Raw genomic sequence first — 23891 nt, forward strand, 5'->3', positions numbered from 1 at the left:
ATCCACATTGAGGCTAATAGCTCTGTAGTATCTATCCTTTTTAGTGATCAAAAATATCAAAGCCTTATTAAAAACTTCTTAGGGCTGCAATCCCATTAACGAGATCGATATGACAACAGCCAGTGAAAGTGCAGGGCGCCAAATTCAAAACAACAGAAATCTCATAATTAAAATTCCTCAAACATGCCGTCTTATACCGTTTTAAAAGTAATCTTGTTGTTAATTCCACCACAGTGTACGATTTCAAATAGGCTTTACAGCGAAAGCACCGCAAACGATTGTTAGGTCACCACCAACTCACAGAATAATTCAGCAATTTTTCCAGCCAAAGAGAGGAATCACAAAAAGCACAGAGATAAAATTAATCACTAACCTTTGATGATCTTCATCAGATGACACTCATAGGACTTCATGTTACACAATACATGTATGTTTTGTTTGATAAAGTTCATATTTAAAAAATCTCAGTATACATTGGCGCGTTACATTCACTAGTTCCAAAAGCATCTGGTGATATTGCAGAGAGCCACATCATTTTACAGAAATACTCATTATAAATGTCGATAAATACAATTGTTAGACATGGAAATATAGATATACCTCTCCTTAATGCAACCGCTGTGTCAGATTTCAAAAAAACTTTACGGAAAAAGCAACCATGCAATAATCTGAGATGGCCCTCAGAAAATAAATAAAGTTATCCACCATATTGGAGTCAACAGAAATCAGAAATCACTATAAATAATTACACTATAAATCATCATCATTATAAATATTCCCTTACCTTGACGATCTTCATCAGAATGCACTACCAGGAATCCTAGTTCCACAATAAATGCTTGATTTGTTCGATAATGTCCATTATTTATGTCCAAGTAGCTACTTTTGTTAGCGCGTTTAGTACACAAATCCAAACGCTCGTGCAGGTCCATCCGAACGTCGGATGAAAACTTCAAAACAGGTCGAAGAAACTTGTCAAACTTAGTATAGAATCAATCTTTAGGATGTTGTTCTCATAAATCTTCAATAAAGTTCCAACCGGAGAATTCCTATGTCTGTAGAGAAGCCATGGAACGCAGGTCGCTATCATGTGAAATGTGCGTGGCCAGGACCTGGCTCTCTGCCAGACCACTGACTCAAAGAGCTCCCATCCGGCTCCACAACACAGTAGAAGCCTCATTCAAGTTTCTAAAGACGGTTGACATCGACTGGAAGCCATAGGAAGTGCAACTTTATCCATATCCCACTGTGTATTCAATAGGGGCTGGGTTGAAAATCGACCAACCTCAGATTTCTAACTTCCTGTTTGGATTTCTTCTCAGGTTTTTGCCTGCCATATCAGTTCTGTTATACTCACAGACATCATTCAAGTGTTTTCTATCCAATACTAATAATAATATGCATATTTTAGCAACTAGGACTGAGGAGCAGGCCGTTGACTCTGGGCACCTTTCATCCAAGCTACTCAATACTGCCCCTGCAGCCATAAGAAGTTAAAGGTGTCTGAAAGGGAGTCATTTTTAAATGCCTCCTGGAAAACCATTGTCAATACAGGTACAAGAAAGTCAATATACTTTAAAAAAATATATATTCTACAGGAACGCCATCCAGACCAGGTGGCTTCCCTGCTTTCATATAAAATGTTATAGTACAATGTTATAGTACAGTCCAGGTCCTCTACCTGATTATCTGATAATCTAGGTAATTCTATACCAGACAAAAAAAGTATCCATATCTATTGGGCTCGCTGAACAGGAGGATGTATATAAATCATCATAAAAACTTTAAAACAGGCCAGGCGCCTGCAAGTTGATTGTGTTTCCTCCAACACATTGGTGCGGCTGACTTCCGGGTTAAGCGAGCAGTGTGTCAAGAAGCAATGCCGCCTGGCAGGGTCGTGTTTCAGAGGATGCATGGCTCTCGACCTTTGCCTCTCCCGAGTCCTTAGGGGAGTTGCAGCAATGGGACAAGACGGTAACTACCAATAGGATATCATGCTAACAAAATTGAATGTCAAGTGTCATGTTTTTCAGTGGCAGGGACAGGGAGACTAGGATCAAGGGAAAGATGAACGGAGCAAAGTACAGCGAGATCCTTGATGAAAACCTGCTCCAGAGCACTCAGGACTTCAAACTGGGGCGAAGGTTCCCCTTCCAACAGGACAATGATGCTAAGCGCACAGCAAAGACAACTCAGGAGGGGCTGAGTCTCTGAATGTCCTTGAGTGGCCCAGCCAGAGCCCGGACTTGAACCTGATCGAACATCTCTGGAGAGACCTGAAAATAGCTGTGCAGCAATGCTCCCCATCCAACCTGACAGAGCTTGAGAGGATATGCAAAGTACTGAGTACTGTGCTAAGTAAAGGGTTTTAATACTTATGTAAATGTGAAATTTCCAGTTTTTTTTTTATACATTTGCAAAAACCTGTTTTTTCTTTATCATTATGGGTTAGTATGTGTAGATTGATGAGGGGGGGAGAACAATTTAAGCCATTTTAGAATAAGGCTGTAACTTTACAAAATGTGGAAAAAGTCAAGGGATCTGAATACTTTAGGAATGCACTATATGTTAAGAGCCTCAATGCAGATAAGCCTGCCAAACTCATCAGCGTGTTGCTTCAACATTACAAAATGAAGTGTTTGGCTTATCAGGATAATCACACCACTTTGTTTGGAATTCAATTAGCTATGATTAACCTATGCAACACAGCATCCTCTACATTTCAGTGCCTCTATATCTGTTAAATGTGATTCCTGTATGAACACAATATCTGCCTGTTTATTTTAAATATGTAAAAAAATAGTTTTCCTATTCACTTGGTTACCACAAGTAAAGTAAAACCACAAGTGAAGTACTACTGCACTGTTGGAGCTAGGAACACAAGCATTTCACTTCACCCGCAATAACATCTGCTAAATATGTGTATGACATTTGATGTGATTTGACAACCATACATAACCATTAGCCATATTCGCTCCGAGTAGTTAATGCCTGTGAGCGTGAAGTGTCCCATTTAACATGTGACAACTCTAATGAACATTATATAAAATGTCACAATATACAGTTGAAGTTGGAAGTTTACATACACCTTAGCCAAATACATTTAAACTCAGTTTTGCACAATTCCTGACATTTAATCCTGTAAAAATTCCCTGTTTTAGGTCAGTTAGGATCACCACTTTATTTTAAGAATGCGAAATGTCAGAATACTAGTAGAGACAATGATTTATTTCAGCTTTAATTTCTTTAATCACATTCCCATTGGGTCAGACATTTACATACACTCAATTAGTATTTGGTAGCATTGCCTTTAAATTGTTTAAATTGGGTCAGACATTTCGGGTTGTCTTCCACAAGCTTCCCATAATACGTTGGGTGAATTTTGGCCAATTCCTCCTGACAGAGCTGGTGTAACTGAGTCAGGTTTGTAGGCCTCCTTGTTCGCACACACTTTTTCAGTTCTGCCCACAAATGTTCTATAGGATTGAGGTCAGGGCTTTGTGATGGCCACTCCAATACCTTGACTTTGTTGTACTTAAGCCATTTTGCCACAACTTTGGAAGTATGCTTGGGGTCAATGTCTATTTGGAAGACGTATTTGCGACCAAGCTTCAACTTCCTGACTGATGTCTTGAGATGTTGCTTCAATATATCCACATAATTTTCCTGCCTTCATATCCACCACTCTTGACAACCGTGTGTCTGAACGTGGGAAAGACATTTTGATACCCGGGGACCTCGGCAACCAGTAACTTGCCCACCATTCACTGAGTCACTTGGGAGCAGTGTTGGAACAGTAATAGTTGGGGAGTCAAATAGCTTTGTTGGCAAAACTGTCTCATCCAAATAAATCCGACTGTCCCCCAGGAATCCAGAGAACCGGCGCTGTTTATTTGTGCTAGGATTAGCCACCTTGTTAGCCTCAGTATAAATCTTTCAACAGAGGATAAGCAATGCATCACCGTTGCAGGGACAGGAGGTAAATACCTTCCCCCAAACCTGGAGGAACTTCACTGCGGAGGAGAAAACACCATCAAAGGCGCATTCATCCCCAATGGTTCTCCCTCATGCCGAATCCAAAGCCAGGGCTTCAGGCTTCCCCGGACTGATGTCAATCCGATTCACACTCTGAAAATCCTCCAGAGCTCATCAGGGAGTGTATATCATCCCGCGGAATCCGGACTCTGAACACTGCCAGAGAAACTGGAATGAGCCTCATTTGGCTGGGATGATACCCCTATCAACTCTGACCACCAATATTCCTCACAAAGTCAGCCTGAATCTCAATGGAAATTGAATCCATCGGGAGACAACAGTGAGTACTGTGAGTTTCTTTAATTTTCATTGTGAAACCACATGCCCGTAGGGCATGGTCGGAGGTTCAAACCGGTTAGCCTTTTTGAACTTACTCTTACCACTGCCCATCTTACTCAAGCAAGGAAGCACTAGCTACACAAGCAAAGCAAAAACTAGTGGGTTTTTAGCCAACACAACTCCTACCCAAGCAAACACAAAAAACAATACCAAGACCCAAAACTCGCAACATCTAGGGGGATGAGTACTCTCTCCCCACTAACAGACAACGAAGTCAGAGCCGAATCAGAGCCGAACCTGACACGTTCTTCCTTCAGGCGAGCTGAAGAGCGAAGCATTTATAAAATGGATGCCAAACCTGATATAATAGCCAGGAAGGCGGGGCTTCTGAGGGCTGGATCTGCATCCATTGACCCTCTGGGCGTGAATTTAGTTTGCTTCAGGCGAATAGGATTGGTCAACTCCACATAGTACAGTATGTTCTACCGAGTGACCGACTGAAAGGGAACCGTCTGTTATAAATTTGATTATTTCAGTCATATACAGTACCAGTCCAAAGTTTGGACACACCTACTCATTCCAGTTTTTATTTTTATATTGTAGAATAATAAGACAACAAACTATGAAATAATACATATGGAATCATGGAGTAACCAAAAAAGTGTTAAACAAATCAAAATATATTTTATTTCAGATTCTTCAGCGTAGCCACCCTTTGCCTTGATGACAGCTTTGCACACTCTTGGCATTCTCTCAACCAACTTCATGAGGTAGTCACCTGGAATGCATTTCTGCATTCTGCAGCGATACGCCATCCCATCTGGTTTGCACTTAGTGGGACTATCATTTGTTTTTCAACAGGACAAGGACCCAACACACCTCCAGGCTGTGTAATGGCTATTTAACTAAGAAGGAGAGTGATGGAGTGCTGCATCAGATGACCTGGCCTCCACAATCACCCGACCTCAACCCAATCGGGATGGTTTGGGATGAGTTGGACCGCAGAGTGAAGGAAAAGCAGCCAAAAAGTGCTCAGCATATGTGGGAACTCCTTCAAGACTATTGAGTGTGCAAAGCTGTCATCAAGGCAAAGGTGGCTATTTTGAAGAATCTTAAATATATTTGGATTTGTTGAACACTTTTTTGTTTGTTTACTACATGATTCCATATGTGTTATTTCCTAGTTTTGATGTCTTCACTATTATTCTACAATGTAGAAAATAAAAATAAAAACTGGAATGAGTAGGTGTGTCCAAACTTTGGACTGGTAGTGTAGGATGTACTGTGTGTGTGGATGTCCGTGTGTGGTTCCTCATCAGTAACGTCTGCTTGACCCAGAGCTGGAAGTAACCTACTCCACCTTGTTTTATTGAGCATTGGTGCATCAGATAATTTTTCCTAGCAGATTTATGGCCCCTGTATAAAGTTGACTAAAGGGGCCTCAAATGAAGATGACCAAGGCTGCATCCCAAATGGCATCCTATTCCCTTTTTAGTGCATTTCTTTTGACCAGGGCCCATAGGGCCGCAGCCCATTTGGGACGCAGCCCAAGAGACTCAAACATGCCTTTCATCAGACAGCTTTCCAGAAATCTGGTGCCTTGGGTTGGTGTGTTCAGGGATAGGCTTTTTATAGCCTCCTACAGTATGTGGGTTTATACAGGGGTAATATAAAATATAAATGACTTTGGGACCTACAGTAAACCGGTAGAGATGGAGGTGAACACAACAATATGGGGCATAATATTGTGCCAATCGGCCTGAGATTTTCCATAGTGGATATGGAAATAATTGGAAATGCCAACACTGTCTGCGTTGCCAGTCCTAAACATTAGAATTAGTGTTGCACGGTATAACGAAACTTCTGTACTTTTCAGATACTATACTGAACAAAAATATAAAAGCAACATGTAAAGATCCCAGAAATGTTCCATAATCACAAAAAGCTTATTTCTCTCAAATTGTGTGCACAAATTTATTTACATCCCTGTTAGTGAGCATTTATCCTTTGCTAAGATAATCCATCCACCTGACACGTGTGGCATATCAAAAAGCTGATTAATGATCATGACCGCATGATAATTACACACGTGCACCTTGTGCTGTGGACAATAAAAGGGCAATCTAAAATGTGCAGTTTAGTCTCACAAGACAAAGCCACAGATGTCTCAAGTTTTGAGGGAGCATTCAATTGGCATGCTGACTGCAGGAATGTCCACCAGAGCTGTTTACCAGATTATTTTATGTTAATTTCTCTGCTATAAGCCTCCTCCAATGTTGTTTTAGAGAATTTGGAAGTACGTCCAACCGGCCTCCCAACCGCAGACCACTTTTAACCATGCAAGCCCAGGACCTCAACACCCGGCTTCTTCATCTGCTGTAGTGTTTATTGTTGAAGAGTAGACCACAGTCTCTTTGTAAACCGTTGTGAGCAGACTCCAGGAACATATAGTATTAAAGGACCCTTTTGATTGACTGAAGTATCACCCCCAAAAAATGTGAAAGTATTTTTTCTCTCATAGCTAACTACCAGGAAGTTTGAAAAGACTGGCTGAGTGGGCAGGGAGCTTATAATCATGAGCTTACCTTGACTGGCAGCTATTTGAAATGCCTATGTCAAGAAACTTAGATGCAGTGTTGCAGTAAAATCATCTCTAACAAATTTGGTGGTACACAAAGAAACTCAAACAACACTGAAATCCCGTTTGGCATGTTACTTATCATGTGGTTCACAGCAGTACTGACAGATGTGTTGACATGACTACTGTGTCAGTTTTGAATGACCCTTCTTCCCCTTTTGTTCCATGCTGGCAGAAGACCTGGCTATCCAGTAACTAGCTAACACCAGATACTTGTATATATCCGTGTCTGGTATATGTGGACACCCCTTCAAATTAGTGGATTCGGCTATTTCAGCCACACCCATTGCTGACGGGTATATAAAATCAAGCACACAGCCATGCAATCTCCATAGACAAACATTGGCAGTAGAATGGCCTCACTGAAGAGCTCAGTGACTTTCAACGTGGCCCCTTCATAGGATGCCAACTGTAAGTGCTGTTATTGTGAAGTGGAAATGTCTAGGAGCAACAATTGCTCCTCCACGACATGGTAGGCCACACAAGCTCACAGAACGAGACCGCTGAAGTGCATAGCATGTAAAAAATAATTTGTCCTCGGTTGCAACGCTCACTACTGAGTTCCAAACTGCCTCTCGAAGCAACGTTACCACAAGAACTGTTTGTCTGGAGCTTCATGAAATGGGTTTCCATGGCCAAGCAGCTGCACACAAGCCTAAGATCACCATGCGCAATGCCAAGTGTCGACTGGAGTGGTGTAAACTCTGGAGCTGTGGAAACGCGTTCTCTGGAGTGATGAATCACGCTTCACCATCTGGCAGTCCGACGGATGAATCTGGGGTTGGCGGATACCAGGAGAACGCTACCTGCATAGTGCGAACTGTAAAGTTTGGTGGAGGAGGAATAATGGTCTGGGGCTGTTTTTCATGGTTTCGGCTTGGCCCATTAGTTCCAGTGAAGGGAAATCTTAATGCTACGGCATACAATGACATTCTAGACGATTATGTGCTTCCAACATTGTGGCAACAGTTTGGGGAAGGCCCTTTCCTGTTTCAGCATAACAATGCCCCCATGCACAAAGCGAAGTCCATACAGAAATGGTTTGTCAAGAACTTGAGTGGCTCGCAGAGAGGCCTGACCTCAACACCATCAAACACCTTTGGGATGAATTGGAACGCCGACTGCGAGCCAGGCCTAATCGCCCAACATCAGTGCCTGACCTCAATGTTCTTGTGGCTGAATGGAAGCAAGTCCCCACAGCAATGTTCCAACATCTAGTGGAAAGTATTCCCAGAAGAGTGGAGGCAGTTATGGCAGCAAAGGGTGTACACTTTTAATTATAATTTTGACACTTGTGGAGTAGGTATCCAGCTATATAAACCACGCCCCTCCGCAAACACGCTTTCTCCGATGTTGGTTACAAGGCAGTACTTATTTAAATTCAGTAATAGAATATCATGTTACCATTGGTGTATTAAAATGAGTTAGGGGGATGTCACTCTATCCCCTTAATAATCCAACCTCCTGAATCCAAGTGTTTGACAACTCTATGATCAAACTGTTTCAATGTAGAAGCAACAGTCATTTTAAATACTTTGGTTAATACATCATGAAAAACATGATTTTTTTTTACTGTTAAAAACCAGCGTGGTGTCTTTTGCACATCCAAACTGATTGATTCCAGCCAACACTGTCCTTGTTTCAATGCTGGCTTATCCACCCGCACGCTTGTTCGTGTGCGCATACACACACACACACACACACACACACCAAATGAACCCCGGCTCTTAGAGAGCATAGCCATATTTACAGTAATAACACACTGGCAGGGCAAGTTGAGTTCCTTCCCTTCCATACAACCAGTTACAGTACATTTCTCCAGCACTGATGACTTTCCTCTGTGACTACAATAATATGTGTCCATGCGTGACAGTCGCAGCCTCTCTGGCCTAGAAGGCATTGAACCGTGGCATTACCACAGTCCTTGACGCAGTAAACAAGCCTGAGTCATATTGGGTCAACTGTTATTAGATTCTCTCTGTTAGTTGCTCCTTGGTAGCCTGAAGGCAGTAGTCTAGGTATCCACAGGGTGTGCAGGCTGTTGTTCCAGCCCAGCTCTAAATAATATCACACCTGATTCAACCAATCAAGGGTTTGATGATTACAGTTGTCAGATGTTTTAGTACTGGGCTGGAACAAAAGCCAGCACACCATGTGTGTCTCCAGAACCAGCATTGCAGCACACTGCACTACCAACTGTTATATTTAGCATTGGTGCATTGCTAATAGTCGGGGCCTGCAGCACAGGGTACTTTTGAGCAGAGAGAGAGAGAGAGAGAGAGATCACCACTAGTCGCTATTTATATACACTCTTATCATCGAGTACACATGGACCTGCCTACCGTATGTGTTTTTCATGAAAAGCTGTTTTTGACACTGGTTGTTTCACTAACACACATATTCTTAGTGGATGTAAATCCCACCTGCACACTGGGGATTATAACATTGGTTCCGTGTCAAGAATGTGTATGTTAAATGAAAATAGTTTTTTCATTGAGTAGTAACATTGCTTTAAAAAATGTGCACATTGGGCCTCCCGAGTGGCGCAGCGCTCTAAGGCACTGCATCGCAGTGCTTGAGGCGTCACTACAGACCCTGGTTTGATCCAACCGGCTGTGACCGGGAGTCCCATAGGGCGGTGCACAATTGGCAAAGCGTCGTCCGTGTTAGGGGAGGGTTTGGCCGGGGGGGCTTTACTTGGCTCATCGCGCTCTAGTGACTCCTTGTGGCGGGCCGTGCGCCTGCAGGCTGACCCTGGTCGTCAGTTGAACTGTGTTTCCTCCGACACATTGGTGCGGCTGGCTTCTGGGTTAAGTGGGCGGGTGCTAAGAAGCGTGGTTTGGCGGGTCATGTTTCAGAGGATGCATGACTCGACCTTCACCTCTCCCGAGCCTGTTGGGGAGATGCAGGGATAAAACAAGATCGTAATTAGATTGCAATTGGATATCACGAAATTGGGGAGAAAAATAGGGTAAAATATAAAAATAATAATAATAATTTTTCACATAATAAAATTATGTGAGAGTAACACATTCGGTTGCCGTCATACACTAAGTGATGAGTTCAGATGTTGGTGTGTGGGAAATTAGGGAAAGGGCAGTTAGGGGGTTAGGGCTGTGAATTACATGTGCAGCCCCTCAACTTCATTGTTGGGAAGGGCCCGTATGTTAGTCACTGTTAGTCTACACCTGTTGTTTATGAAGCATGTAACAAATAAAATGTGATTTGCACATATCAATGCAAAGCTAGTAATTGTGGGTGACTACAATGATATAGGCTGTTCACAATATCACATTAAATCATTTCCAGTGTATTGACCATGAAGTTAATGATCAATACCTTATGGTCATAACAAACTAGGCTACAGCTAACCAGGTTTGTGTTTGTAAATTTGACAGATCCTAGCCAAGATGTCTCCCACATCGCTGAAGAGAACCTTCAAGCAGCTTCAGGAGGGAAGCGGCGAGAGCTTGTAGGAGGTTCTGGTGATTGAGTGCAGGCTCAATCAAGCCTGCATGGTGGTACGTGACAAAAGTCCCCAGGCCCTTAATACTACCTCCTCTTCCCCATTTTTTTCTCTTTTCTTAGCAATTTAAAGTTTTTCCATCTAAAGGTAATGCAATTTACTAATTTACTGGGTTTGGAATAGGATCGCCCCTCAGCAGCTATGCACCCGTCTCCTGGTCTTATTAGTTTAAAACAGGTATGTGTGTCATGAGTTTTTATTTTTGTTGTTTTGCAGAAGGGCAGTGACTTCTACGAGGGTGTGAAGGCAGGTAAGGTGTTTGACTCCGGCAAAATCCTTTTTTTCTGTACAATGTTGAGTAGTAGTTGGCAAAAACTGCTCTACATCCCTCATTTCTGTCTATTAGGATGTTTCTGGCAGTATGCAATTGATTGTTTTGTGTGCCTAGTGCTGGTTGACAAGCACCACGGCCCCAAGTGGAGACCATCCACACTGGAGGTCTCAGAACAGAGTGTGGATGACTACTTCTTGCCACTGGGGGAGCATGACCTCAAGCTCTAAGGACAACCCCATAGATTAGATCAAGGGATACCACTTTGGTCCTCCATAACCTCGCACTCATGAGGTCTTTTCATAGGTGTCCAAGTTGCCTAAATTAGTTTCTGTCCCTCGTATCCTTTCTTTCATGTCCACTCAATATAATCCATGTTCTCATTGAGTTTTATGGTTGAAATAAGCCACCATATTCACCTATTAGTGGTCATACAGTTGGAAAAGAGACAGGGAAAGGACCATCAGACATGGCATGCCAGGCCTCTCACAACAGCAGGACTTTGGTAAGACCACACCCCAGTGCCGTGCCCATTTCTGTGGGGGCAGAGAGACTATGACCTCACCAGTGCATTATAACAATACTGTGTCAATGATTGTTACATGACATCTATCAACATGGATTCAAAGTATATTATCTTTCTACGATGATGGTTGATAACACAGTGAATCTTTTTGGTTTGTTTCTACTAGATTTACTAAATTGATGTTTCCTAATATACATCTACACTATCTAGCTAGCTGGTCTCAAAGTTTGTAGTGCTGAATTGCAAATCGTAGGACTATGGATCAAGCGATGATCTAATATCTCTGTTGTGCTGATGTACAGAATTATTGGCAAAGGGCAATATTTCTCATTGCAGTTGGTGGTGCAAAGAAGCAAATGTTTGTTTTGGTGAGTAGGTGGAGTCGCTGGGTAAGGAAGAGGTTCTATCCTGTTTGAAGTATCACATAACTTGGGATGGTACTGTCAGGTGGTTTTTATGGCCCTTGTTGAGTCATACTTTCCTGTGCATGTGAGTCTGTCCAATACATTCAATCAAATACACAATGCAGGAAGCCTACACTGGGAAAACACCATGTCAAAATGTACAGCAATTTACTGTAATTTGTACCTAATTTGTATTTTAATAAAAAGGGGGATTTTTGCAGCACTTGAGCTGTTACATTATTTTTCTGCAGTGTGGCTTTGATTGAATTTCTCTGTACGCAGCTCAAATCATTGGTTATATTAAATCCCATTTGCAGCACTCTAACCCTCAGCACACAGTTAAGAGCACTTACAGGCAGGCTCCCAGAGAGAAATGAGGCCAGAGAAGCTAAATGACCCGCCATGGAGTTTGCTAAGTAAACAATGAACCAGCATAAACACTCTCTCCTGGAGAACACAGGCTCAGTAATTCTCTTGGTGTCAGAGATTTTTAGGGTTTAGAATTTGCCCTTCAAAAGGCACCAGCCAGGTGGCATCCTTCTTAATGTCTTTTGCCCGTGTCATGTACCTGAATTGATCACTCAGTGTTACATTTGGCATTGTATTACTGTATGCTAAAGGCCAGTTCTCAATTCATTGTGCACTCTGGTGTACAATTCAATGACTTCAATTTCCCAACTTCCCAAAAGCATGTTGTAGAATAATTACGTTGATCAAGCTGTGTATGAAAACCTGATCGTAACAATTGTAATTTGATGTGTTGTTTGAAGCCGTTGACAAAAGCATAATTACACTGTACCTGCCTATGTAACTATATATTAACACTTAGTTGTATATTCCATTTATAAAGTGGAATGTTAAACATTGGCGTTGTGTACAAGCCTGTATTGTTCAGCTGCTAAAAGCTTCTGAGTCACTATATCAAAGCTAATTTGTGTGATCCATTAATCCATTTGGCCGATTACAAATCTCCTGGACCTGACAGTCTATCAGCTAATCTAATGATTCAATTAACGTTAAAGGGACATAACACAGGCGCAGAGGGAGCTGTTGGCCCTGGACAGGCAAGGATAGGTTGAGCACATGATCAAATCTGTTTCAACTCTAGGTAGTGGATAGGTTGTGGATATTCCTCAAAAAGTTCTTCAGCTGCACCATCAAAAGCATCCTGACCAGTTGCATCACCGCCTGGTATGGCAACTGCCCGGCATCCGACCGTAAGGAGCTACAGAGGGTAGCGAGTACGGCCCAGTACATCACTAGGGCCAAGCTTTCTGCCATCCAGGACCTCTATACAAGGCGGTGTCAGAGAAAGGCCCAAAAAATTGTCATAAGACTCCCAAGTCATAGGCTTTTCTCTCTGCTACCGCACGGCAAGCGGTACCAGAGCGTCAAGTCTCCTTAACAGCTTCAACCCCCAAGCTATAAGACTGCTAAAGAATTAATCAAATGGCTATCCGGACTATTTGCACTGCAGGTGATGCTACTCACTGTTGATTATCTATGCATAATCACTTTACCCCTACCTACATGTACATATTACCTTAATTACCTTAAACTGTACACCCGCACATTGACTCGGTACCGGTCTCCCCTGTACATAGCCTCGTCATTGTTATTTTATTGTAACTTTTTTTACTTTCATTTATTTAGTAAATATTCTCTTAACTCTTGTTTTCTTAAAACTGCATTGTTTGTTAACTTGTAAGTAAGCATTTCACAGTAAGGTCTACACAAATCAAATCAAATGTTATTGATCACATACACATGGTTAGCAGATGTTAATGCGAGTGTAGCAAAATGCTTGTGCTTCTAGTTCCGACATTTCAGTAATATCTAACAAGTAATCCAACAAATTCACAACGACTACCTTATACACACAATGTAAGGGGATGGAATAAGAATATGTACACATATATATATATATATATATATATATATATGCACGATGGCCGTGCGGCATAGGCAAGATGCAATAGATGGCATAAAATACAGTATATACATATGAGATTAGTAATGTAGGATATGTAAACATTATTAAAGTGGCATTATTTAAAGTGACTAGTGAGACCATTATTAAATCAATTTATTAAAGTGGCCAGTGATTGGAGTCTGTATGTAGGCAGCAGCCTCTCTATGTTAGTGATGGCTGTTTTAACAGTTTGATGGCCTTGATATCGAAGCTGTTTTTCAGTCTCTCTGTCCCAGCTTTGATGCACCTGTACTGACATCGCCTTCTGGATGATAGCGGGGTGAACAGGTTACAGGTCTTTAATTATCTTTTTGGCCTTCCTATGACATCGGGTGCTGTAGGTGTCCTGGACTGCAGGTAGTTTGCCCCTGGTGTTGCGTTGTGCAGACCACACTACACTTTGGAGAGCCTTGCGTTTGAGGGCGGTGCAGTTGCCATACCCGGCGGTGATACAGCCCGACAGGATGCTCTCGGTTGTGCATCTGTAGAAGTTTGTGAGGGTTTTAGGTGACAAGCCAAAGAAATTTGGCTTGTCACCTGTTGCGCCTTCTTCGCGATGCTGTCTGTGTGGGTGGACCATTACAGTTTGTCCATGATGTGTACGCCGAGGAACTTTAAAACTTTCCACCTTCATTACTGTCCTGTCGATGTGAATAGGGGGGTGCTCCCGCTGCTGTTTCCTGAAGTACACATGTTGTATTCGGCGCATGTGACAAATATAATTTGATTTAATTCAGACGGAAGACAGCAGATCCAAAGGTTAAGGTTAGGGAATAGGGACATTTAAATTGCTTAAAGTTAGAGTAATGGTAGCTTTGATTCCAGCTGATTTTTCTCAAGCCATTCTCAAATGAGAATACAGTGTTGAGATCTGGTACCCTGAGACTTCAGTAAGGGGTAAGTAAGGGTTAGGGTCACTATCAGATGATTAACCTTTGTTGCTCATGATCAACGGACCCATTTATACCAGGTGCGAACGTGTCCTATCTCCTGATCTTGCCCACATTCTGATTGTGCCCATATCTTTAAAAATGTTGACGATTAAAATATAATTGATTGCAATCAGAACTTCCCAAGCATTTCGGAAGTAGTTTTACGAATTAATTGGTTGGATTAAAGCTCACTGGTCAGAGTTTAGTTAAGGTTAGTGGGGTCTGAGGTGGATGGGGGATGTCAGACGCGGGTAGTGACCCGCAAGGTTTCCAGTTCGAACCCAAGTTTGACTTTTTTCCCACCAACATTACCCAACATACTTTACTAATCACATTTCTAATTTATTAACATTCTAAGTGCCTCAACAGCAGTTGACTATGCACTGGGATAGAGGGTCACAGGTTCTAACCTCGCCGATGCCCTTTCTCAAAAAAGAGATTAAGTCACTTAATCAATGGTAGAAGGCATAGATTTCAGCTTTATTGTTATCCACGTTTTTTAATCAATGAGTTATTTACAGACCTGTACAGTGCTGCAGGTGAAATTAATATTATATAAATATATAGATTCAGATGATTCAAAGGAAGCATTAGGATCTCCCAACAGAAAACACATTTTGTTCAAAATCAAACTAAAGGGTTGACTGAAAGACTGATGTTACTGTAATTTTGCCATGGTTACCGATACTGACATCATATTTCGAAGGAAATAATCCAGGTATACCTAGTTTGTACATATGTTGGTATACCTTGTATTTCATTCAAGCTGGAAGCATTGTGAACTGCAACTTTGACCATAATCCAAAGCATTGTATTTCTGTGTTCAACGTAACTTAGAAGGCTATCACAGTTTTATTATTATGAAATACAGTGCACTCGGAAAGTTCAGACCCCTTGACTTTTTCCACATTTTGTTACGTTACAGCCTTACTCTAAAATGGATTAATACATTATTTTCCCCTCATCAATTTACACACAATACCCCACAATGACAAAGCAAAAACAGGTTTATCAAATGTTTTGCAAATGTATAAAGCAAACAAAATACTGTATTTACATAAGTATTCAGACCCTTTGCTATGAGACTCGAAATTGAGCTCAGGTGCATCCTGTTTCCATTGATCATCCTTGATGTTTCTACAACTTGATTGGCGTCCACCTGTGGTAAATTCAATAGGTTGGACATGATTTGGAAAGGCACACACCTGTCTATATAAGGTCCCACAGTTGACAGTGCGTGTCAGAGCAAAAACCAAGCCATGATGTCGAAGGAATTGTCCGTAGAGCTCCGAGACAGGATTGTGTCAAGGCACAGATCTGGGGAAGGGTAGCAAAAAATGTCTGTAGCATTGAAAGTCCCCAAGAACACAGTGGCCTCCATAATTATTAAATGGAAGAAGTTTGGAACCACCAAGAATCTTCCTAGAGCTGGCCTGCCTGGCCAAAATGAGCAATCGGGGGAGAAGGGCGGTGACCAAGAACCCGATGGTCACTCTGACAGAGCTCCAGAGTTCCCCTGTGGAGATAGGAGAACCTTCCAGAAGCACAACCATCTCTGCAGCACTCCACCGATCAGGCCTTTATGGTAGAGTGGCCAGACAAAGCCACTCCTCAGTAAAAGGCACAAGTTTGCCTAAAGGCACCTAATGGACTCAGACCATGAGAAACAAGATTCTCTGGTCTGATGAAAACCAAGATTGAACTCTTTGGCCTGAATGCCAAGCGTCACGTCTGAAGGAAACCTGGCACCATCCCTACGTTGAAGCATGGGGGTGGCAGTATCATGCTGTGGGGATGTTTTTCAGGGGCAGGGACTGGGAGACTAGTCAGAATTGAGGGAAAGATAAATGGAGCAAAGTACAGAGAAATCCTTGATGAAAACCTGCTCCAGAGCACTCAGGACCTCAGACTGGAGTGAAGGTTCTCCTTCCATCAGGACAACTACCCTAAGCACACAGCCAAGACAACGCAGGAATGGCTTTGGAACAAGTCTCTGAATGTCCTTGAGTGATTCTTGAACCAGATCGAACTCTGGAGAGAGACCTGAACATAGATGTGCATCGACGCTCCCCATCCAACCTGAGAGCTTGTGAGGATCTGCAGAGAAGAATGGGAGAAACTCCCCAAATACAGGTGTGCCAAGCTTGTAGCGTCATACCAAAGAAGACTCGAGACTAAAAACCTGTTTTTGCTTCGTCATTATGGGGTATTGTGTGTAGATTGAGAAAAAAACATTTGAATCCATTTCAGAATAAGGCTGTAACGTAACAAAATGTGGAAAAGGTCTAGGCGTCGGAATACTTTCCGAATGCATTGTATACATTATATACTGTAGTACTAGTTGTCTTCTGCATAGTAAAACATTACTTTTATCAACCAATTTACTGGAGTCAAAATCAAGCTTGATGGAAATCAACTTTTGAATGTTGCAGCTTTATCTATAAGTTGTTACAACATTTAGCTGAAGCAGTGATAACAGTGATCTGTTTCTAAACCCTCCACCTCCCAGTTCTTAGATTTAGGAATTCAGTATGGGGAAAAAAATTGGGTCACCGCTAAATGGGCCTGCAAACTAGGTTTGGTTTGCTACTAGCAAACTCCCTTAAAAAGACCTTTGCTTGAAAAACAAGAAAAAAGCAGCAATATTACGGTTTGTCCCTCTTGAGATGCCGTAGCAACAACTTAGCCAATAACACTTCCTCAAAAGAGTCTGAATTAATCAAAGATAAATCAAGAATTATTAGTAATTAATGTTGGCATTTTTGCTGAGGAGATCTTAGTAATTTTACATCTAACTAAGATGTTTGGTGCAGTATTTCTCAAGTGAGAAAATGTGCATGAAAATTTGAAGAATCCTGTCTATAGTTCCCACTGCTACTACTAGGAGTAGTACTGTTGACCAATCACCGACGAAAGGGCATATACTTGGGCTACCAAACTTCAACTTGCCTCAAGAAAAATGTTTGTGTGCGCGAACAGACAACAAAAAAAACCTGCCAAAACAAAGAATAACGTCACAAAATGTTGTTGCAATATACACGCAAACTGTTTCGACTGGGAGGCATTCGACAGGCTTTTCAATTTGTTTACAGAATTTTTGGGATGGTTCAAGAGATTAATTTCTCAACCCAGATTAGTGCAAATGTCGTTATAAACAGTATTTGTTGCTTTTAACTGTAATGGAGTTTTTGGTGTAGCAGTTAAAGCACACAACCACCACATTTTTTTGCTGAGCAAACCTAATGCCCTGGCAGCTGAATTCTCACTTGAGATACACATTCCAAACTTCACCAAAACTTGATTTTCCAGTGAAATAATGTCCACTTATTAATGTACCATGTTGCCCAGCCTAGACTAATGCACCCTTTTTAGAGCTTCTTGAACATCGTTTGTGGTAGGGTGGGAACTGACGTGCTATGACTAAAACTCACTGATATCGCCGTCTATCAAATAAACGTCATAAGAAAGCCCGTCAAACATATTGTGCTTGTATTCGCGTTCATTAAGGACTTTGGCAGTTGTGGTCCCCTATTCCAAGCAACTCAACTCTCTGTTGTGAGTATGTGTGTCTTTGGCCTGTTATAATAGCATTGTACAATTAAGAAGCCATTTGCTCTTAATAAAAATGGCCTTTTAGAGTTGCATATTTGTGCTGTAAATTCTATGGGGCAGATGGCAGTAGTTCATCATTGGATAGAATACAGTACGTAAAAACCAGGGTGCTTGGCCCTAGACATGCTTGGCCCAAAACAAAAGGTATTTGTGAACCCAGCACTCTTTTTGTGCCCAGAAGCAAAGTCCCGGTAAAAGTGTGTGAATCCGTCCTAATGTCCTGATTTACTCATGGCATGCGGACCTAGCCAGCCCTCAGGAATGTCCTATTGTCATTGGCATTCAAATTCACAAAATGGGAGGACGCTGTAAAACATTCCTAGAGCATCATTTTGTCAAAGTGACTGTAGTCAGGTTCTCGGTTGCTGCAGCTCGTGGTCAAACATGCTTAATGGTAGGGCCGGGACGATACCCGTATCGCAATATTCTTTCCATGGCAAAAATAAAAACACGAAGCTCTTTGGTCCTTTAAAAACCTGCTGTATGTAAAATATTGTGTGCTATAGCTTGGAAAATAAATGAACGGGACAACATAATGATTTTTGTTTCCAACATTAGGGCTGAAGTTAAATTCACTTCATGTTTTGTTACTAACGAATATCGCGATACTGGTATCGTCCCGGACCTACTTCATGGGTAGTTTGAAGAATGAGTTTCCTTTGTTGGTGGATGTAGACCACAGGCCCCCTGGGACGCCATTATCCAATAACCCTAAACTGGGAGCTTCTGTCTGGGAAGACAGATGGAGAGGGAGGTGTGTAGCTGCTGATCCCAGCAAACATTTCAAGTGAAAAACACTGGCCACTTGAGGGGCCTATTAATAACTTCCTACATAGACCTGAAATTTGGCCCCAGGATGACACGTGTCAAGCAACAACAACAAAAAACGGTATAATTTTACTGAAAGGCAGAACCGGTAATTTTCAAAGCAGGATTCAATGATACTCCCCTGCTTTATTGGCTCCCAAGACGGTTTAACCAAACCCACCCCAACTCTCATCCTCTAGCTAACTATGGAGAGAAACGCATGGTCTAGATTGAATATGAGAGGAGTAGCCAAGGTCTTTGTCTGTTAGTCAAGGTCAAAATGTCACCAAATGAGTTACAACATCCAAGTATGTATTAATTCAACAGAAAAATGGCTTTGGACCATAGATTGGGATAAACATCTGTCATCTCCAGCTGGTACATTTTCGTAGTGTTTTGTTTCACCCTGAAATCTGAGTGCTGTCTGGTCTCCTGTCTTCTGGGCATCCATTTGTCTCTCTCTCCCCAGAGGGTCAAGGTGAATCCCAGAACAGAAATGCCTCTTGCACTGCCTGCCTGCCCCCCCCTCCCCTCCCCTCATGGCACGTCACACTCGATGTAGGGGATGTCACTGTAGCGGCTGTCCACCTCCAGCCACTGCTGCACTGCCCGGGCCACAATCTCCTCCGACAGCCGCTGGGCATACTCCAGCAGGATGGGGTCCACCCGGGCAGAGTCTTTCCCTGACCCCGTCTCAGAGTGGACCAGCAGCGCATTCTCGCCCCATCGCTTCCCGTCCACCTTCTCCACCGAGTTGGCGTACTGGGTCGGATCGCTCTTCTTGGATTTGACGCATCCCATGATAGAAATAATGTAGCATTGATTTCAGGGAGCTGGTGAAGCAGGAGTGTGTCTGAGAGGAGCTTAGGCTCTGGTCGAGAAGTGACGGCTAGGAAGCCGATTCTTGTCTGGACCGAGCTTCGCTGGAATAGTCCAGACGGTCAGCCATGCTCCTGTACCTCCCCTACACAGATCTTTCCCATGTGCTGTAGGGGGAGAAAATAGGGAGAGGATTTCAGTGTTTTATTTTCCATCAGAGGCAGCCTAAAAATACCAGATGGCAAAGGAAAGGATTGAGAGGCCTACTATTTTCACAGTGACTTAGCATTTTCCCCTCTGTTACCACCTATGCAGCAGTAGCTACACACCACGTCATTTCAACATGGACCTTTTGGGTCATATTTGGTTGAGATGTTGATCAATGAGAGATTTCAACCTTTTATTCACCCACTCAAAAAAGGACAGCCAGAAGTTTGTTGAATTCCCAATGTGTTATCACTACGCTTTCAACCATCTAAAGCACAACCAAATTCCAATGGAAAAAAACATGTCTGATTTTTGGTTAAGTTAAGTCATCTGAATGTGTTATCACTGCGCTTTCAACCATTCATCTAATAGCACAACCAAATGACCTGGATTGCAGTTGAGATTAGACTGCATTAAAAGTACATAGTGCAAGTGATCAATGCTGTTCAAGATTCTGCCACAGATTATTACAGCAATTGTGAAGATTTCCACAGACGTGCGACCTTTACATGCTATGTTGAACATGCACGCTTTCTATGATTACATAAAAATACATTTATGGTTAGAAAACCTCAATGTGGCCATGGGATGTGTTACTTATTTTAAGGTTGAATAGATACTGTTACATTAGCTTCTAAGATTGCCTTAACTTTTGGCTATTTACTGTACAAAAGTCATATTGAATTGTGTTTGGTTGATAATGCAACCAAATATCAACATTTAAAAGAGATGTATCTAATGCTTCAATAGCTTCATCTGAGCCACTGGGTTAATCCTAATCTTTAACTTTTATTTTTGGTTTACTTGGAGACGTGAATCGAATATATAATTTGTTAACTTGTCAAAGTTAAGGCTATTTACTGTATTTCAAAAGTAATATTGAATTGTGTATGGAAGCAAATATCAACATTTGAAGGAAATATATTTTTGTTCTGTATAGCTTGTAGAGAAACTGGAATTAAAGCCCGATGAAGTTAATGGCACAAAAGATACAAACGCAAGATGTAAAGTGTTTCATGAGCTGAAATAAAAGCATACTGACTGCAGGAATGTCCACCAGGGCTGTTGACAGATAATTTAATGTTCATTTCTCTACCATAAGCCGTTCTTTTAGAGAATTTGGCAGTACATCCAACCGGCCTCACAACCGCAGACCACGTGTAACCATGCCAGCCCAGGACCTCTATATCCACCACTGGCACGCTGGAGAAGTGTGTTCTTCACAGATGAATCCTGGTTTCAACTGTATTGGGCAGATGGCAGACAGCATAGTGTGTATGGCGTGCTAGCGGTTTGTTGATGTCAACATTGTGAACAGAGTGCCCCATGGTGGGGTTATGGTATGGGCAGGCATAAGCTACAGACAACGAACACAATTGCATTTTATCGATGGCAATTTGAATGCACAGAGATACCGTGACGAGATCCTGAGGCCCATTGTCGTGCCATTCATCCGGCGCCATCACCCCATGCATGGTCCCAAGTCGCAAGGATCTACACAATTCATGGGAGCTGAAAATGTCCCAGTTCTTCCATGCCCTGCATATTCACCAGACACGTCACCCATTGAACATGTTTGGGATGCTCTAGATCGACGAGTACAACCGCGTGTTCCAGTTCCCGCCAATATCCAGCAACTTCGCACAGCCATCGAAGAGGAGTGGGACAACATTCCACAAACCACAAGCAATAGCCTGAATAACTATGCGAAGGAGATGTGTCGCGCTGCATGAGGCAAATGGTGGTCATACTAGATAGTGACTGGTTTTCTGATACACGACCCCTACCTTTTTTTTAAGGTATCTGTGACTAACAGATGCATATCTGTATTACCAGTCATGTGAAATCCATAGATTAGGGCCTAATGAATTCATTTCAATTGACGGATTTATTTATATGAACTGTAACTCAGTAAAATCTTTGAAATGGTATCTTATGTTTATATTTCTGTTCTGTGTAGATATAGAGCATTTTCCAAATTACTTATCATTTTTTTCACTTTGAAAATGTGGATTAGGTTGTGTTTAATTATAAGGCAGCAAAATGTGAAAACTGCAAGGGGTGTGTAGACTTTGACTAGGCATTGTGTAAATAGACTGTGTGGCTCTAGGTTGAATGCACAAAGGACTGATGTTATTTGCTGTAGTCCACATCTCCATCTGTCCTGGGCGTGTGCTGCCTGATCCAGATTCAAGGTGGCATGTGATTATTTCTCTGAGAGAGCAGCACACTATTATATCATCCCTTCATCTCTCACATACAATTAGATTTTTACAGATGCTGCAAAATGCTAGCATTGTAGCTTATGCTTTTTGACAGTGGCGTCTGCTTATATAAGTACCGTGCTGATTCCTGAAACTTAAATCAGATTTTTATGACACATCTTTTCATATTTTAAGACAAAGTGGGGAAAAGTGATGTCTGTTACTTTATGTCAAGCATGTCGCTCTAGCCCAGGTAGCCTATAAGGAACGTGGCAATGTAGCATTTCGCTCAAGCATGGAACGTGGCAAGCATGTAGCTCTAGCCCAGGTATCATGGGACGCGACCCTATAACCCTACCTCCCTCCCCAGCGGATTTAGGGGGGGGGGGTGTATTACAACCAACACATATAACAATTCTACTTTACATTTGGAAATAACCTGATTTATGTGTAATATAGTCGTACAGGATATTCTTTGAGAAAAAGTTATTCTAAATAAAAAATGTGTCCATTTCATTTCCGAATGTGAGGGTGAAGTTGCCCATACCAGGGACGTTTAACCCCCATTCTCCTATAACCCACCTTTCTTGAATTAGTAAGGGCATATATGAAATAATCTCACTATTGAAATGTGAACATAAAAGGTCAAGGAGAAATGCTAACCGGGATGGGGAAATAGAGGGCGAAATAGTTGTCACCCTTGGAAATAGGATTCTGAAAAATCCCTACTCGTGAGCGTATTTCTGCTTAAAACAGCATTATTTAGAGGTAGCCTGCGCCTATAGCCCATTTCCCACACAAATACATATCATAAAATATCGTTGATGCCTGGGATACGTACCTTCAAGAGGGCTCTTGGAAAAGTAGGACTGGGTGAGTTTACCCCCATGAATATCAAATTCACCCAGGGGGAAATCACATCCTCGTTTTCTCTTTAACGACACTTTCACCTACGGTTGATTTCAATAAAGAAGTGTCATACATCCACACGGATTGTGAACCGAAATATGCGTGCCGCCTCTCCTTTCTATTCAATCTCCTTATCGCCTTCAAACCGCTGCATATGCGTCCAATGATTTGAACTTGAAGGTTGGAAGGCAGCAATAGCATTGGTCGGTTTCTCTCTCTGCACGAAATGTGCACTACGTTACCAAACTGGGCATCCAATGTTGCACCATACCACATTGTGCAGTAATTTAACTAAATGCTAAATCGATTTAAGGTCTTAAAGCCATGAATAGTCATACCTGGATGACTACACCTTCTTGCCATCATTCTACTCGAGATTGTCCATAGGTCATCGTTGAAATTGTTGCCTGTTTGACTACACTTTCTAATGGCGGCTGTAGCTTGTAGGACGTAATTATATTTTTAATACACACTCAACAGCAATTAGTATCTGTGTCGACTATGTCGTGGAGGTAAATTGTGCGCATACAATCAGGATACTGATACTTGTACAATATCACCCTCTTGTGGCATGCTTGACTTCTCAGTGATTTATTACAACGTTTAAAGTAAGGAATATATTCAGTTGTTGCTATAAACTAATGCCATAGATTATAATCCTGTCTCCCAGGCCTTTGCTTGAAGTGTACCCCCGTGCAGCTTCCCTGTGTCTAAATTTTAGGCTACTACTGAGTCTGCCAAGGGGTCTGG

General features: G+C 42.0%; 2 protein-coding genes across 2 annotated transcripts in view; one reads left to right on the forward strand and one right to left on the reverse strand.

The window, feature by feature from the left end:
* hibch (3-hydroxyisobutyryl-CoA hydrolase) overlaps window positions 1-10979 on the forward strand; it is a 51245-nt gene extending 40266 nt beyond the window's left edge. Inside the window, 3 exon segments of the mRNA XM_042306940.1 lie at window positions 10351-10473; window positions 10695-10728; window positions 10867-10979. Coding sequence (XP_042162874.1) covers window positions 10351-10473; window positions 10695-10728; window positions 10867-10979 — 270 coding nt within the window.
* Window positions 10980-16820: 5841 nt separating this feature from the next.
* On the reverse strand, window positions 16821-23638 carry LOC112225135 (small membrane A-kinase anchor protein). The gene is made up of 2 exons (XM_042306954.1): window positions 23074-23638; window positions 16821-19988 (listed from the first exon to the last, which is right to left on the reverse strand). Exon 2 carries the CDS (start codon window positions 19801-19803, stop codon window positions 19540-19542), a length of 264 nt encoding a protein of 87 aa, XP_042162888.1. The 5' UTR covers window positions 19804-19988; window positions 23074-23638; the 3' UTR covers window positions 16821-19539.
* Window positions 23639-23891: the final 253 nt, after the last annotated feature.

The sequence above is a fragment of the Oncorhynchus tshawytscha genome, linkage group LG26 (assembly GCF_018296145.1).
Source record: "Oncorhynchus tshawytscha isolate Ot180627B linkage group LG26, Otsh_v2.0, whole genome shotgun sequence".
Taxonomy (NCBI): domain Eukaryota; kingdom Metazoa; phylum Chordata; class Actinopteri; order Salmoniformes; family Salmonidae; genus Oncorhynchus; species Oncorhynchus tshawytscha.

Coding starts and splice junctions, on each gene's coding strand:
- LOC112225135 (XM_042306954.1), bottom strand. CDS start 19,803: ATGGGATGCGTCAAATCCAAGAAGAGCGATCCGACCCAGTACGCCAAC.